Source organism: Macrobrachium rosenbergii, chromosome 51 (genome assembly GCF_040412425.1).
Source record: "Macrobrachium rosenbergii isolate ZJJX-2024 chromosome 51, ASM4041242v1, whole genome shotgun sequence".
NCBI classification, from domain to species: Eukaryota; Metazoa; Arthropoda; class Malacostraca; order Decapoda; family Palaemonidae; genus Macrobrachium; species Macrobrachium rosenbergii.
Genome location: NC_089791.1, coordinates 28,080,888 through 28,097,145, shown reverse-complemented (window position 1 = coordinate 28,097,145; position 16,258 = coordinate 28,080,888). Strand labels below are relative to the sequence as shown.

Below are 16,258 nucleotides of genomic sequence, written 5' to 3'. Positions count from 1 at the left end.
ATGTTTTATATCAAATTATTTTCCAACTGACCATTTAATTATAGAAGTTTATTTAAGAATTTTGTTTTTTTAAATATAAAATTATTATCCCACTTAGCTCGTTTCCGCAGCTATATCTCTAGGTTAGAGTAAAAACGTTAGTTTTAAAGTGATTATTTACCAAAACTAAATTAGCAGGTAGATGGATTAATGGATAATAGAGAGAGAGAGAGAGAGAGAGAGAGAGAGAGAGAGAGAGAGAGAAAGAGAGAGAGAGAGAGAGAGAGAGAGAGAAATTGCAGTTATTTATCAATATGATAATAATAATAATAATAATAATAATAATAATAATAATAATAATAATAATAATAATAATCCAACATTCAAATCGATGCTTCTGCCCGCCGACTGCCATTCACAGAACCCGGACGGGATTCTCCATTTTCAGAGCGGCAGTTGTTTTGAATGTCGTTGGAAATATTGCCTTATGAATCTTTTATTCGGGAAATATTGAGATGTGCACCGACGCTTCAGTAAGTAATGCGTGAATATATTATATATGTCGGCCGGGGAATGAAAAATGTTGCAGAGGTACGGCGATCGCTCAGAAGCGGCGGCGGCGGCGGCGGCGACGAAGGCCTGCTGGCATATTCCTGCATCCGTTGGAGGTTCGTTTGCTTGTTCTGTAGTCGGTGTTTGAGATGTGTGTGTATATATATGTATACATATATATATATATATATATATATATATATATATATATATATATATATATATATATATATATATATATATATATATATATGTGTGTGTGTGTGTGTGTATGTATGTTTGTGTGTATATATACAGTATACATATAAATAAATAAATAAATATATATATATATATATATATATATATATATATATATATATATATATATATATATATATATATATAGATAGATAGATAGATAGATAGATAGATAGATAGATAGATAGATAAATAGAAAACGGTGCGGTCTGAAAAGGTTTTTCTCCTCCGCTTGAATAGAAAATTTGGAGATCTACTTGAATTTCTGTTGGCTGAAAGGCAGAGATGACAGGTGTGACAGTTGACTGGAATATTTTCATTATGAGAATAGCTGAAAGTTACTGGTGAGAAATTTAAGAAATAGAGATAAATAGACAACAAGTAAAAAATACGCCAAAGTTTCTTCGGTGCAGTCGAGTTTTCTGTACAGCGTATAATCAAGGCCACTGGAAATAGATCTATCTTTCAGTGGTCTCGGTATAATGCTGTATGAGCCTCGGCCCATGAAACTTTAACCATGGCCCAATGGTGGCCTGGCCTATATTGTTGCCAGATGCACGATTATGGTTAATTTTAACCTTGAATAAAATAAAAAAAAAATTACTGAGGCTAGAGGGCTACAATTTGGTATGTTTGATGATTGGAGGGTGGATGGTCAACATATCAATTTGCAGCCCTCTAGCCTCAGTGGTTTTTAAGATCTGAGGGCGGACAGAAAAAAGTGCGGACGGACAGACAAACTAAAAATGGAAGGGCACAAGTTCATGAGATTGCTAGCAGTTTAGTAATGGAGTTGGCAATCTTGCAGGGTTTGAAAAGTATGTAGCGTTGAAGGAAAGATCTCAGGAAGTAATAGATACGGCCATAGAGTATAGGATCAAGAATAAAGGGAATAAAATCACATAGCTACTTATGGTAATAGAAGGGCATCGGCTGGGAAAGTGAGATGGGTACCAGAATTCAGCTGAACATCGAGTTTAGCAGTGAAGAAACATACTGTAAGGTTACTTGTGAATATTATAGTGCGGAAGGTGGAGTTTGATAATATTTAAGGTAGTCCAGAAAGCTAGTTTGTGTCAAAAAAGTTGAATACATTGTACTGTCCTAAAATGGACAACTTCAGTCTCTGCAGAATTTTCAAAATTGAGATATGCCACCTATTGGGCTTGTGAAACACTAATTCACAAGTTACTGCAGTTTCAGAATGAGTCTTCATTGCTTCATTTAGGGGGGGATCCCATTTGCAGTATCTGCAAATCAGTAGTAAGGCAAGGGAAAACTGTAGTATCTGTCATTTTTCTCAGTTTTGTATTTTTGTTCATTAATGTTTGGAATATTTATTGATGGAGCAGTGAAGCTGAAAATTTATCAGAGATATGGCAGGAACTTTTAGGGATAGGGGCAAGTCGAATGAAAAGGCAAGACTTGGCTACATTTGTGGGCAACAAAGTTAAACAAGTAAAAAATGCACCGAAGTTTCTTCAGCGCAGTCGAATTTTCTGTACAACGTATAATCAAGGCCATCGAAAATAGACCTGTATGAGTCGCGGCCCATGAAACTTTAACCACGGCCCGTTGGTGGCTTAGCCTATATCGTTGCCAGAAGTACGATTATGGCTAACTTTAACCTTAAATAAAATAAAAACTACTGAGGCTAGAGGGATGCAGTTTTGTATGTATGATGATTGGAAGGTGGATGACCAACATACCAATTTGCAGCCCTCTAGCCTCAGTAGCTTTTAAGATCTGAGGGCGGACAGAAAAATGCTGGCAGAAAAAAGGTCGGGCAGAATAAAGTGCGAACGGACAGTTCTTTTACAGAAAACTAAAATGATAATCTTGGTAAATTAAGATTGAGGGATATTCGGTGCAGAGTCAGGGCAGTTTTACTAGTTCAAATGTGTGAAAGGGTATTTTTCCTGTAAAGTGGATTTGAACGTTCTCAAAACGGGAGTTAGACACTTTGGAGTCGGGTAGGGACAAAAGTTATATGGTTAGAAATGTCAGAATATAGTATATGCGGTGAAATGGTGTGGGTATTTTAATGAAAGTGTGGGTATTTTAATGAAATTTGGAAAATGAGAGAAAAAAATAAAGAAAATTCTGAAATCTTCAGTATATGAGAGTGCATAAAAGCAGCAACTGAATAGCGTTGTCAGTATAACAGGTTGACCTGCTGTAGATTAGTGCCTTTAATACAGGTTAAATTTTGGGACTAAACGTGGGGAAATAGTGTGCATTGTTTTTATCCTTGATTCAAAAATTGAAAAATTTATTTTTCTCAGAACACAAGACCTTTTTTTTTACGGGAAGATATGTCATCTAAGATTCTTTTTTATTAATATTAGAAGGTTATAATGGCATCTCCTAACCATCAAAGAGGATGAGAACAATTTATTGTACAATGCAGGATGAAAGTAATTTCTACGCTGCAGTTACTAATTCCAACTCGTAATAATGTCAGCGCCCCCGCCAGAACGCTCGTACTGTACAAAAATGGGTTAAACAACCCCCGCCCCCGAACGTAAAGGCAGAAAACAAGAGCAGTTAATTAACTAAATAACCCCATAATTGGCTCATTTCGTATATAATAATGATCGGTAACAGCTTCCCCGCCACTTACGTAAACATCTTTTGGTTAATCGAATTACTAATTACAGAAAAATCGTGAGAATTTGTGGGCGTCTGCTGGGGCTCCCGTGATAAGAAGCGAACTGCCCAAGAATTCCCATTGGGTCCGCGTTCCGGTTCGCCGACCCCGCGATTTCGACCTTAGTGCCCCGGGCTGGATACGCCCCTCTCGACTTTCTTAAGACTCTTATGAAGGCATAGGAAGCATGTGCGGAATGTTTTCACAACATGCCTTCTTCATCCTTTTAATTATTCTTCTCTCTCTCTCTCTCTCTCTCTCTCTCTCTCTCTCTCTCTCTCTCTCTCTCTCTCTGTATGTGTGTTTTGCTGTTTTTTTAATTTTCTCGAATATACATGTATATATATATATATATATATATATATATATATATATATATATATATACACACATATATACATATAGATAATACATATATTATATAATATATATATATATATATATATATATACATACATACATACATACATACATACATACATACATATATATATATATATATATATATATATATATATATATATATATATATATACATATTTGACAAAATAAAAAAAGCAACAAAACACATACACACACGAGAGAGAGAGAGAGAGAGAGAGAGAGAGAGAGAGAGAGAGAGAGAGAGAGAGAGAAGAATAATGTCTACCGTCCCATATATGAATGATATAGTCGACATATGGACATTAAACTACTGTAGATTCTGACTCACGTAAATGTGTGGAGTTTTCGACGAGACTTTTCCACGATGCTGAAGAATACTTGGAATTTGTGGTTTAGTCTTTCAAATGCCTGTCCTAGGATTACGTATGAAGACAGGAAGTTTCAGCTCATATGTTAACGTTAAATGCTGCTTGTCTTGGACGTTTTGCTGCCTATATTTCCGGCGATCCTTGCTCCGCGTGGAACCGTTGGGATTTAAATGAAATTACTTTCTGTTCTCTAAAGTCTTTCCGAAATAATGTTATATGTTTACTTGCGGGTTGTGGTCAGAAATTATGTAAGGAAAGTGAAGAATGACCTTATGGATAATTAAAGGTTTTGCTTTTTGAAATATATTTAAATCTCGGCATTTCATCAGACCGCATGAATATTGGTAAACATCTGATCTATGGTACCAAACCCTCCTTAGTCTTGGTATGGGAAGTGGTACGCTCAGGTCTCCAGTTTTCTTCTGTGACAGGTATTAGTCAGTTATGAACTCTGGCAGTTCTGGTCCGTGTCTCTACATATTCAAGGGCAAAATTGTAAAGTTTATCTATAATGAAACACCCCAAGTTCATAATCAGACGCTGCGCTGGAATGTAAGTGTTTTGACTCACAGTTGCATACCTTATGAGTTTCAGCCAATTTTCTGCAGCTTCCAGTAGCGGGGTAGTGCGCCACGGTACACGGCACGCAGTTACCTAAGGTTCTTTGCAGCGTCCCTTCGGCCCGTAGCTGCAGCCCCTTTCATTCTTTATACTGTACCTTTGTTTATATTATCGTTCTTCCATCTTACTTTCCACCCTTTCCTAACATTTTTTTCAACGTTATTTTTTTTTAGCATTGAATGACCCCATAGGTCCCAGAGCTTGGCCTTTGGCCTAAATTTTATATTCCAATTCCAGTATTTTGCAGCTTACTGGGAAGTACAGCCGAAAGTTGTGTCTTCCCCTGATGGAGATGAATTGATAAATTTGCTCTCTTCTGCTTCTACTGTTATAAATTGATAAATTTGCTCTCTTCTGCTTCTACTGTTATAAATTGATAAATTTGCTCTCTTCTGCTTCTACTGTTATAAATTGATAAATTTGCTCTCTTCTGCTTCTACTGTTATAAATTGGTACATTTGCTCTCTTCTGCCTCCTCTGTTATAAATGGATAAATTTGCTTTCTTCTGCCTCGTCTGTTATAAATGGATAAATTAGCTCTCTTCTGTTATAAATTGATAAATTTGCTCTCTTCTGCCTCTTCTGTTATAAATTAATAAATTTGCTCTCTTCTGCCCGTTCTGTTGTAAGTTGATAAATTTGCTCTTTCTGCCTCCCCTATTATAAATTGATAAATGTTCTCTCTTCTACTTCTTCTCATAAATTGATAAATTTGCTCTCTTCTGCCTCTTCTGTTATAAATTGATAAATTTGCTCTCTTCTGCTTCTTCTATTATAAGTTGATAAATTTTCTCTCTTCTGCCCCTTCTGTAACGAGGAGTTCAGTATTAGAAGGGCCTCTTGCCACAAAAAAAAAATGAGTTATAAGCCATCAAAGTTTTGAAAATTCAACCTGCTCTAATTTCTTTATTTTTCAAGATACAACGTTGAATTTTGTATGAGGTGAAGGATTTGCGATCAGGAATAGAATGGTATGCATGAAAAAAAATTATATTTCAACACCAACCCCCTTTCTGGGGAAAAAAAGGGCGATTATTTTAAAGCTGATCAGGCGAAAAACGCCATTTTCAAAAGTTAGGGCAATATAATAACATGTAAAGCTCATGTTTTGATATTACCATATGACGTAGGACAGTGCAGCATCGCTCACTAAACATATCTGTACTGACATGGCTGTCTACAAAAAAAAAAAAAAAAAAAAACGTGCAAGAAATGCCAGTATCTCCTGTATGTGGCTCTGTCTGTTGCAGCTCTACCATGGGAGTACTTTTTAGAAATATATATATATATATATATATATATATATATATATATATATATATATATATATATATATATATATATATATATATATTATTTGTGCAAAGACCATGTCCTTTGTGTTTACAATGTCATGATTTTGCACCTCACAATGAGATCACAATCATCAGAATGGCCACTTCCCTCAGAATCCCCATTAGGGGGTAACTCTGTCAGTGCACCTCACGCGGTGCACTGTAGGCATTACTTAAGGTTCACTGCAGCATTCCTTCGGTCCCTAGCTGCAACCCCTTTCGTTCCATTTACTGTGCCTCCGTTCATATTCTCTTTCTTCCATCTTGCCATCCGACCTCTCGTAACATTTGTTTCATAGTGCAACTGGGAGGTTTTACTCACTTTATATCTTTCAAAACCTTTCTACTCCCAGTTTCCGTTTCAGCGCTGAATGACCTCGTAGTTCCCAGCGCTTGGCCTTTGGCCTAAATTCTGTATTCCATTCCATTCCTTCCCTCAGAATGATCATTTTCACAATCATCACCATCGTATATTGACTAGGTTTCCGCCTTGTGACTTTTCAGCATCGGAAGCGCTAACAGTAACTGCTACAATATCTTCGCTTTCAGACATTTCTCTTTATGTTTCAGGGGTTAATTACTGTTTTTCTCGTAAATACAGCCACTGTCATTGTCATCAGACATGTTGTGTTTCAAAGGGATTACTTATCATCCGTACCTGACAAGAAAGAAAAAAATATATACCACAACATTACTTGGAAATAGGTAGAAATATATTTAAGAACATCCGTGGATCCACAAGTTATAATAAATTAACAGGAGAGAAAATTGTTCACTGGATTAATATCAGACTAATAGAAGAGGCTTCAGATTAAGTGTTTCTGAAGTTATATTATTACAACGCAACTGATAATGCCAATATTAATAATGCTTCCGGAAATGGTGGATGTTGTGCAGTCAAGTCCAAATCCTGACAGTTGATACGTTTGACATTATCATCGTTACGACTCTGAAACTAACGAGGTACAACATTCTGTCGATTGAATTATTCATGAAAACATTTTCTGTCCCACATGTCTCCATTATATATATATATATATATATATATATATATATATATATATATATATATATATTTTTTGTTTTGGAAGGGGGATATTTTTTTGTATGGTTTTCCGTGCATTTTGGAACCATACCATTTCCTGAGCATATATTTTTAAAATATATATATCCATACATACATATATATATATACATATATACTGTATATGTACAGTATGTGTGTGTATATGTATGTAGTAAATGAAGACAGGAGCAGACACTCAAACAACAGGCAAATTGGAGTAACGGAGAGGCGTTCTTTTTTATCATCCATCTATTTGTTTATACTCCTCCCTCTCCCCCCCCCGCATTGGTTGTCTGTGTCAGTCTGCTTTACACTTCCGGTGTGGGTAGGTGTCTTTTGCTTTTCGTGTTGGCCCTGGCTGGCCTCCTTCTGCTGTTGTGTTCTTTTTTTTAAATACTTTTTTGAAATATCTTTTAAGTGTTTTTAAGGGTGTACTTTTTTAACTGTCCTTTAGCATGGTGTTAACAAGTATATTATGTGTATGCCTTTTACTGTTTATACACAATTACTGTTTGACTTCATCGCTTTTTCACCCTGGAAAATGTATCAAGAGATACGAAACGTCGGCGTAGTATTAAATGAATAAAGAAAAAAGAACGCCTTTCCGTTACTCCAATTTACCTATATGTTTGTTTATACTTATATATAAATATTTATATATATATACATATACATATAATAAAGTATATACATATATATATATATATATATATATATATATATATATATATATAGATGGATAGATAGATAAGTAGATAGACAAGCAAAGTTCAAGTTGAGCAACATTGGGTCTGGTCAGTACTGAGATGTGTGACCGCGAAGAAGGAAACCATCGATTCTTTAAACATTCAGGGAACAGGGCACTGGGCTGGCAACTTCACCCCATAAATACTTGATGAAAGCTTCAGTGGTAGGTTATAGAATCTCTCTCTCTCTCTCTCTCTCTGAGATATATTTTAAGGGTTTTAAGTAATTATCTCCTACTTCTTTCTCGTATGAATATAGTGAGCGTTGAAACCTCATATATATATATATATATATATATATATATATATATATATATATATATATATATATATATATATATATATATATATATATATATATATATATATATATATACATGCATATATATATATACATATACATATATATAATAAATATATGTATATATATACATATGTATATACATATATATTATAAAGTTTATCAAATGGTCGTTTATATTTACAGTACTCGTGCTGTGTGTAGCAGCTTAGAAAAGAGTACCCCGCTTTTAAATTTTTTTATTTTTTTTGTAAGTCTCTTGTCGCTCGTTTACCCAAGACTTCCACATGGCTTGTTGTAAGTCCCACACCTCTACCCCCTCTCCTATTTTGAAATATGGAAATTGGAAGTGGACGGAATTTTCTCCCCAATTTCCGATGCAGATGCATTGAGCAGATGCATTGAAAACTCTAGAAGTTGCGCCGCCAAGTTTTTTTTCTACTCAATGCACTCAATGGTGGTTTTCACTAGTGTGCCTTTTTTCCAAGTCTTTCGTCTGTTGTATTTTTCTTTATCAGTGATTAGCGTTTTTTTGTCCAAGTATTATTTTTTCATGTTTTTTTTATTATTTACTCTATGGTGGTTTTCACTAGTGAGTCTTTTTTTCCAAGTCTTTGTCTGTTGTATTTTTGTACCAGTGATTAGTAATTTTTTCCCCAAGTATTATTTTATCTTGTTTTTTTTTATTAGTGTTTGATTTATTACTCTTTGGTGTTTTCATTCATTGGATGTCTAGTGTGTGTTTTTTTCAATTGCTTTCATTTGTCGTGGTTTTTTAATAGTGTCTCGTCTATTAGTTTTTTTATGATTTTCACTCAGTGGATAGTTACTGTTTTCCCTTTGCCTCAATTTCATTTTTTACTGGGTTTTCACCCAGTGGATTGGCTAGTTTTTTTTCCCTTGTCTTAGTTTATCATTATTCGGTGGTTTCCATTCAGTGGATGGCTAATGTTTTTTTATTCTCTTGGCTTTCGTTTATATTTTTTTTCTTTAACTTTTGTCTGGTTTATACTCTTCGGTGTTTTTCACACAGTGATTGACTGGTGTTTTTTTAATTCTTTCGTTTATCCTGTTTTTTCTTATACTTTGGTTTATTATTCGTGGGTGGTTTTCATTCAGTGGATGGCTAGTGTTTTTCTTTCCAATTCTTTATATCATTCTTTTATATTTTTTTACTTTTGTTTGGTGGAGTATCATCTGAGAAACTTGATTTTGTTTATTATCTCTACCCCAGTTTTTATTTTGATTTAAAGAAATGTTTTATGTTTTTATTCCTGTCTTTGTTTGTGGCATTTATTCCTTATTAATCGTTCGTTTTAGTTTATTCTTGTACTTTCTTGTTACAAACGTTTCTGAAACTTTATGTTAATCACAAAAACAAATTTAAAGTTTTTTTTTCTAATTAACGACGGAATGTAAGTCAGTGATCAATAAATTATCGTATTACTTCATTAACCCTTTTAAATGTTACGGTAATAAATTTTCTCTATAGAATAATTATTTTTCATTCATTTATTTTCTTGTGCGAATTGAGCTAGCTAAGCATTAGATGTTTATTATTATTACCTATCGGAATTATAGGTTGTAAGGTTATTATTAAATTGTTATTCCAAAAGATATGGTTGATTGATATATATAAAGAGAGAGAGAGAGAGAGAGAGAGAGAGAGAGAGAGAGAGAGAGAGAGAGAGAGAGAGAGAGATAATATATATATATATAGGAAAAAGATATAAATATATATATATATATATATATATACATTGTCAGGAAAAAATATATAAATCCAAAACTCTCTCTCTCTCTCTCTCTCTCTCTCTCTCTCTCTCTCTCTCTCTCTCTCTCTCTCTCTCTCTCTCTCAGTGAGCTAAAGAGTTAAGCAAAAAATGCGAGAGATAAATAATAGCTCCCGGCGTGTCTCCTTAATTACAGAGGAGCTGCGACTCTAATATAATGTTAGGAGGCACAAGCAGTATGCCTATGATTGCTTAATATTCGCCTTCAGCTGACGTCCTAATTGCCATTATGTGGCGGGGTATAGCGGGTAGTTCAGTGGGTAGAGGGTAGCCTAGGAGCCCCAGGTGAATAGAGGTTTGTGTAGGGGGTAGTGGTTAGCCTCGGTGGAGGCGTTTAGGTAGAAAAAGGGACGGGGCTTTAGATCGTTCGAAGAGGCACGGCAATATGGCGTTAGCTGAGGACTAAGTTTGAGGCTTGTAGGTGAAATGAGATGTATAGAAAAGAGAGAGATTGAAAGATTGGATGTCAGGTGTTGACCTTTACAGTTATTTGTAATGTTTTTCTTTGCGTATGTCTTTGCTAGGACAGGTAGATGTATAGATGAACAGACATGGATCTGTCAACTGCAAATGAGCAGATGCTAAGTGTTGCTATATTATTAATTCGATTGTCTGTTCACATGCGAATGAATTAAAATAAAAATAGGTGGAAAAACACAGATTGGTATTTTCCTGTCATATTGATTGATATGATAGTTATAAATTGCTACCATATTTCTTGTTGTATTACTTCTAATGCATCATGGGTACTCTTCTGAGTATGGCATGTACCGTTTTTCTCTACGCGTTTTTTAAAAGCTCAGCCAATTTGCGAATTAGTTTTTAAAATAGCATCAGCATAGAGCATGATGTTATTTCCAAATCTATTTCAAAGAAGCATGAATGTAATTTTAGCAATCAGAGTGGAACTGACAGTTGGCTCTGTGGTTTGATTAAGTTTAGGCTGAGTTGGAAATTACTGGCTACGCAATTTTGTATAATCAATAAGATTTGATTTAGGTCGGAAGTTGTAGTTGGTCGTTCGAATCAGGTTTAAATTTTTATTTTTTTATATTATGAATCTGATCCATGGAGGAAATTTTTTACTGAATAATCACCGAAGGTTCAGCAATAAGTTACTGAAGAAATAAAGTCTGTGTTTGGATACAATTGTTGACCGGATGCTCTGTCATCAGCCATTAATTAACTTTGGAAAATGAAAGAAATGGTCCGTGAAAAAAAATTTAAATAAAAAAAACTATTTTCGCCCTCATGAGTGGCCAGTTATTTAGATTTGTTTAATGATCCACAGTTTAAATTTACTTGAATTGTTAATTTTGACTGAGATGGATATAATCTATTTACTGAAATTACTCTTCAGTTGCTACTTTCCAAAATTGTTTATTGAATCCATTCTTCAGAGGACAGTGTCGATGAGTCAAATTTACTTGCGATTCTTTTTTGGCAAATTACTTTTAACGAAGTTTAAAATGTAATAGCACCTCTTATCTGTGTGTGTTAAAACAAGGAGAGAGAGAGAGAGAGAGAGAGAGAGAGAGAGAGAGAGAGAGAGAGAGAGAGAGAGGAAAACTACCATCGCTGACAAGAATTTTTTATTATTGAGAAAGAGAGAGAGAAAGAAAGGAAAACTTGTATCGCTGACAAGGCGTTTTTCTTGAGAGAGAGAGAGAGAGAGAGAGAGAGAGAGAGAGAGAGAGAGAGAGAGAGAGAGAGAGAGAGAAACTTCCATAGCTGACAAGGCGTTTTTATTTTATATTTTTAGTGCCGTTAAGTTGTTACTATCTATGCCCCATTCCCAGATTTTTTTTCGTGATAACTCTCACGCGTCATTCTCTGAAGTCTGAAGTTCCCAGGGACCTGAAATGGTTTGGGGGGGGGGGTGGAAGTTGTGGGAAGGTGGGCGGGGGTGTTGCTAGGGCCTGCCGAATAATAAGGCCGGCGGAAGGAGCCAAGGCGACGACGCCTTAATACTTGGGAGTTTAATTTTCCAAAGATAACATTTATTTTCCCCCCGGACTGTATTTTGGCCCCTGTGTACCCCCGGCGCAGGGGATATTTTATGGGGGTGGGGGAGGGGGGGAGGGGTAATGAAGTTAACCGCGTATGATGTGTGTGTTTGTCCTTTATCATGTTTAGAGAGATAACAGTGAGCCTCCTTCATTCTTTCCAGGCGCCTCCTGTTTTCTTACCCGCTCTTCACGCTGTTTTCCGTGAAGCTGGATTTTGCCCTAGATTTTGTCTCTTTTCCACTTTTTTTTTTTTTTTTTGTCTGTTCGGAACATTTTCGCTTCTAAGGAAGAGGATTTAGTGTGGGTTCGACTTATTCTCGCTTTGGATAAGCCGCCAGCCACCTCTCTCTCTCTCTCTCTCTCTCTCTCTCTCTCTCTCTCTCTCTCTCTCTCTCTGATAATACAGAATTCCGTATGGGTTTACCTTTTCTGACGCTGAAATATCCAATCTCTCTCTCTCTGTCTCTCTCTCTCTCTCTAGATATATATATATATATATATATATATATATATATATATATATATATATATATATATATATATATATATATATATATATATATATATATATATATATATATATATATATATATCCTCTAAACACACACACACACACACAATCTCTCTCTCACATTTACTTTGTTTTCGAGTCTATTACAGCGGCAATCAATCCGTGCTTTTGAACGCGCGAACATTTTCATTTTTTATTTTCTTCCATCAATTCGGGGCCGGACATGGGACTGATTTTAGCCCTTTTAATATCACAGTGGCATGGCCAGTGAATCATCGCGTAATGAAATTTGGTCATTATCCCTCTCGCATTAAAATCAATTGAACTACCGTCGACGGGAAAAAAATGCCTCCACTGAAATGGTAAACTTTTCTCATTAGGGCCGTTTTTATGTATGATTTTTTTTTTTTTATTAGTATTGTTATTTGTCGGTATGGTTTCCTGCGTGAATAATGAAATGCCGTGTATTATTATGGATTGAAATTATTTCCCGGAATTGTATTCAAAAACTTTTTTTGGGGGGGGCCCTTTTGTTGTTTTGAATTTGATGTCCGCGAATTGGTTTGAAAAGGTCACCTGTGGACGCTAGGCCACTGCATGTTCATCAAACTAAAAATTACTTAAAATATATTAAAACATTAACACACCCCAAAGCCAAAGACCTTAGATCTAAGCGTCGCATATTTCAAATCGTAAAAAGATTAATCTGTAATATTTTTTTGCTTGTCAAAATACTCCCAAAACGAAGCATCTTGCCCAAAAACCGTCATCGAAAATATTAGACTATGGGAACGGAATGACCATGAATTTGTTGAATTCTGTTCTGAGCTCCGAAATCATTGATGAATATCTCTAAAACTAGGCATCTTACTCATAATGATCCTAGCCTCAAAGCCTTCCCATGAAGGCAACAGTAAAGAATCTGGAAAAGTATTTGTAGAATTTACTGGTAATTTTTTACCAGATAACGTAAGTAGTTGTAATAACCACAATGTCCTCTTAGCTCCTCGAATTCTTCACACTATTTGAATACACTTGTCACTACAAAGCCTGAGATCCAAGTGCAAGATTATGAAGTAACTCGGATGTCCGGCAGCATGATTCGAACCCGCATCCAGAGCATCAGAACGAGTTTGTTTGGTTATATTTTTATCCAAGTACAAATTCCTTTCAACACTTCTCCGAAGGTAAGATTCCAATTAAGAAACTTTATACACTCCGAAGTGTTAGTCGCCTGTCTTTAGAGTTAATCAAACGCCTCTTTGAATTCGGGCGCGTTTCTCCCTCTCGGCGGCAAGAAATTACTCGCAGATGTTTTTTTTTTTGCTGTTGGTGCAGGGAATAATGGCGATCCGGCGGCGCTGCCGTGTACACAGTAATGTATTTACAAGCTTTATTCTGCTGAATGTCGTTCAGCCTTGAAGGAGTCTGGGAACGATTGCCAAGAGCAAACATTTTCTCACGAGAGAAGAAACGAGCGAGAGAAGGATGGACGTAGCAGTATCCAGGTTGGTGGGTGGGTGGATGTTCGCTGCTATTCGTGAGAGAGAGAGAGAGAGAGAGAGAGAGAGAGAGAGAGCAGTATCCAGGTTGGTGGGTGGGTGGATGTTCGCTGCTATTCGTGAGAGAGAGAGAGAGAGAGAGATCCAGGTTGGTGGGTGGGTGGATGTTCGCTGCTAGTGAGAGAGAGAGAGAGAGAGAGAGAGAGAGATCTTAGGTATGTTGATGGTTGATCGTTTCAAGAACTAACCAAGATTAAGTAGGCGTTGATCATAAGTTGATGAGGGAGGGGAGTCGGTGGAAGGTTGGGGGGTGGTGTTTGGTGGGGCGGGGTTTAGGTATGGGGAGTGAGGGAAGAGATAGATGAAAACGTTAGACTTGTTGAGTAATGCTCCTTTATGTCTGAGTTAATGACAAGCACTGATCCTGTAACAGTAGACACTCTCTCTCTCTCTCTCTCTCTCTCTCTCTCTCTCTCTCTCTCAGATCGCGTGTTCCTCATACCTGGGGCCTATAATTACAGCAAGAAAATGTTCCCTAGTCCGGGCAATTATAGGCACAGCGCGGGTGATTATAGATGCCCTTGGGGGACGTCGCTTGTTGTGTAGGGGGATTTCTGGATGCCCGGGAGGGAGGGGTATGGGACAGGGGGGAAGGGTAGGGGGGGTGAAGGGCGATATTGCTGTTGCTAAATAGGGCCTTTGATGCCATAATGTCTTATTATATTGTGGCGTTATGGAAGCCATGAGGTGTTTGGGAAGCTCCCGGGGCCAGTGTGTTTGTTTGTTTGTGTGTGTGTGTATGTACGTTTGTGTATTTAGATGTATTTGCGTGTGCAGTTAAATGTCTTCGTTATTATCATATCAAACTCTCTCTCTCTCTCTCTCTCTCTCTCTCTCTCTCTCTCTCTCTCTCTCTCTCTCTCTCTCTCTCTCTCTCTCTCTCTTCCAGAATTCCGTTAACAGTGACATTTCGTCTGTTTATTGTAGTTTTGCTTCTTTTGAATTTCCGAATAATTTTTTGCTTTGGAATAATAAAATTTTATAACATTGAAACAGGCTGGCTGCTTAAGGGAAATAAACCAGTTTATTTTATTAATTTGATTTTATGGCCAACGCATTAACTGAGATATGGTTTTCATATTATCTTATTTTTGCATAATTTTTGTTTTATTTAGTATGATTTTATTAGCTTTTAAGAGTCGATGCTTGGCATGTCCATAGTTGTTCATGATGAACAATTTTTCGTAAGGAATAAAAGGCCATGAACTATGTTCTTAGACATCACGGAGTGGAAAGACCTTACGTAGAAAGGGAAGAACAAAAAATAAAAAAAAATAAATAGATAAATTTATAGAACACACACACAAACATGCATTAAAAGTGTCACATAAGGGAAAGTAAAGGATAACTGTAAGCAAAGGTAAGGTTTTGAGAGCAAACGGAAACAAGGACGGAAGGTGGAAGACTGAAGGTGCTGACCCGTACAGATGTTTGGAAGTAAATACAACAGATGATGGTAGGATGGGAGAAGAGATCAGCTACGGAGATGGCGAAACGAGGAAGGACGCAGGGTGTATGCAGAAGTCTGAGCAGAGACTCGGAGTGTCAGTGGAAGCCATGGTGAGCCGAGTCTCATTTATGGAAGTGAAATGTGGATAGTCAGTGTGAAAGAAAGAATAATTGGTGAGGCCCTTGAGGTTCCTTGTTTGTGCAATGTACATGAGAGGAAATGAAAGGATGTGAGCAGTAGAGATACGTAAAAAGGGGAACATAGCCTAAAGGAATGATCAGTGTGTTTTGAGATGGTTTGGTCACATGGGAAGAATGGAAGATAGTATTGATGAAAAATTTACATAATTCGGAAGTGTTAGTGTGAGAGAAAAGAGGAGGATCCTGGAAGCTCTAGAGAGATGGAGGGGAGTATCTATTAGAAAGGTAGGGTCTTAATACCTAGAAGGCACAACTATAAACGGCACAGGGGTTTGACGAAGTGCTGGTGGGTTTGCTGCGTAGGATTATGAAGTAGGTGTATGGGGGATTCATCAACTGATCATCAGTTATAGTGTGAATGTAATAAATACTAATTTTACTTTATTCTCTGGGTTCATTTCCTTCGTAAGAAAATGCAGTGTTTGAATCATACATCCACACACACCTGTACATACATACATACATATATATGTATATATATACATATACATA

At 36.4% G+C, this 16,258-nt stretch overlaps 1 protein-coding gene across 1 annotated transcript in view; it reads left to right on the top strand.

Moving 5' to 3' along the window:
* The first annotated feature begins 559 nt into the window (after window positions 1-559).
* The window catches only part of LOC136833005 (uncharacterized), a 41,226-nt gene continuing 25,527 nt past the window's right edge, over window positions 560-16,258 (top strand). The window contains exon 1 of the mRNA XM_067094654.1: window positions 560-647. Coding sequence (XP_066950755.1) covers window positions 560-647 — 88 coding nt within the window. The remainder of the gene's footprint in view (window positions 648-16,258) is intronic.